This window comes from Petaurus breviceps, unplaced genomic scaffold (genome assembly GCF_028583685.1).
Source record: "Petaurus breviceps papuanus isolate PSGF00001 unplaced genomic scaffold, PetGlider_PUasm1.0 90879, whole genome shotgun sequence".
Lineage (NCBI taxonomy): Eukaryota > Metazoa > Chordata > Mammalia > Diprotodontia > Petauridae > Petaurus > Petaurus breviceps.
Genome location: NW_027187368.1, coordinates 398233 through 400450, shown reverse-complemented (window position 1 = coordinate 400450; position 2218 = coordinate 398233). Strand labels below are relative to the sequence as shown.

General features: G+C 48.0%; 1 protein-coding gene across 1 annotated transcript in view; it reads left to right on the top strand.

The window, feature by feature from the left end:
* Positions 1 to 1330, top strand: part of CRB2 (crumbs cell polarity complex component 2) — a 41253-nt gene extending 39923 nt beyond the window's left edge. Inside the window, 1 exon segment of the mRNA XM_069073946.1 lies at positions 834 to 1330. Within this exon segment, the coding sequence (XP_068930047.1) occupies positions 834 to 1061 (228 nt within the window). The 3' untranslated portion in view covers positions 1062 to 1330.
* The last annotated feature ends 888 nt before the right edge of the window (positions 1331 to 2218 follow it).

Here is a 2218-nt window from a genome sequence, read left to right as displayed (position 1 = left end):
ATTGTGAACCATGGTCACCTGTCCTAGTATAGGATCGAGAAGGCATGTGAAAAGGGCCTGGAGGGTCTTGGTAGACTTCAGTTTCAAAGTGAGTCTGGCAGCTAAAAAAGCTAATAGGATTTTAGGCTATATAGACTGAGACGCAGTGTCTTGCTTGAGGCAGATGACAGTCCCAACATCCTAGTCAGATGTCTATTTCAAGAACCAGTTTACTTGTCACACCACATTTTGGGAAGGATGTTGTCCAGCTGGAGTCCCTTTAGAGAGATAGAGAGGGGATGAGATCCTGTACTATCCAAGGACTGCTCAAAGAAAGTAAGGAGGCTGGTTAACCTCCCTCTGAGGGGGATTTTTCATCACTGTCAATGTATTTCAAAGTCTATCATGGAGTTCTACTTAGCTTGGGGTGGGACGGGGGGGGGGGGCGGGAATTAGGTTAAATGGAAGGCAGATTTTTTATGCAGTATAAGGAAAAAATTCCTAAAAATTAATAATGATCCAAGGTGGAATGAACTTGTAGTGTGAGGTCAGTGGATTCCTCTCACTAGCTGTCTTCATTTAGAGGCTGAATGACCACTTGTAAAGGAGGGGCTGGATTAAATTAATTCTGGGTCTTGGTTTCTTCATCTCTAAAATGAGAGGTTGGACCCTGCTCTTTCCTTCTCCAAACTCCATGATTTAATGCTCCCTGAGGTCCTTTCCAATGGTAAAAGTCTATGGTTCTATGACTCCTAAGACTCAAGGAGAGTGGACAATCTATGGCCAACTCTTTATTGCCTTTGGTGCCTCACTGAGATTTATGTCTCTCTTCTTCCTATTAATGTCTTTTGCAGAAGGGGCCTCCAGTCACACTGTTCCCATTCCCACTGATTGAGGTTGTTGTACCAGTGGCCTGTGGCTGCCTTCTGCTGCTCCTCATCGGCCTCCTCTCAGGGGTCCTTGCAGCTCGGAAAAGACGTCAGTCAGAGGGGACCTATAGCCCTAGCCAACAGGAGGTGGCAGGAGCCCGACTAGAAATGGACAGTGTTCTCAAGGTGCCACCCGAGGAGCGGCTGATATGACACCTCACCCTCAATCCCCACCACACACACACATCCACATCCCAGGCCACGTATGGGTGTGCAGCCCATCAAAGCTCAGATGATGAACTGGCCCAGGCCAGGGAGCTTGGGGTCTATTTGACTCAGTGAGGCCAAACGGGGCCCACTAAATCAAACTAAAGGGGTACAGGAACCCTCATCTTTTGGGATGGAGCTACATCACAAGGTCCTTCTTCTTCCTCCCCTGGTTTTGGTTTGAAGCCCAGGGAAAACTGAGCCCAGTAACATTAGCCCTGGGCAGGCAGTGCCTGGCTTTAGGAAGTAGAAGGTAACTGATTGTTACAGTAGCAAAAAGCTCTGGATTTGGAGTCAGACTTTTGGCCTGGGTTTGAATCTTGGCTCTGCTACTTTTTCCCTGTGTGACATTTCTGTTCTCTTGGCCTCAGTTTCCCCTTTTGTAAACTGAGAGGGTTGAATTAGGTTATTTCTAAAGGTCCTTCCAACTTTATCCAATGAACTGACTTAGGTCATTTGGGTATCTTTGCCCTTGATGCTAGGAACAGGACAGAATGCTTTCCATGGTAATTCTTCCTCAAACCTGACCCCTAACAGCACTGTATAGACAACTTGGGATGGGGTGGAGATAGGCAACAGTAGCCCAATGGGGCTCTAGGACCAGGTAAAACTGCCTGTCTTAGGGCCCTCCCTCTGGCCTGCCTGAGGTTTCCTGATGGCCTCTGGCAGAGTCTGCTAGGATGTGGCAAATTCCTCCTGCTCAGCCTCAGGAAGAGTTTCCAGCTTCTCGATGCTTCCATGGACTCTCCGAGGGAATTCTGCACAGTGTTTCCCATGCTTGGACCTTTGCCTCTTCCCCCTAATACCCATGGCAGAGTCCTAGATGGAACCAAGGGCAGGAAGCATGTATGAAGAATGCTTGTTGAGGACAGCATCTCCCCCTTCTTATCTTAGTTACCACCTTTGGGTCATCCATAGGAAATGGCGAGGAACTCAGGGAACAAAATTGGAATGACAGGAATAATGCAAGAAAGATAGAAATCACCCTCCCCTTGCCCCTTCCTTCTTGTACCCATGTATTCCTATTTAAGGAATTGTGCTTCAGCTGGGCTGAGGCTGTGTGTGTGTGTGTGTGTGTGTGTGTGTGTGTGTGTGTGTGTGTG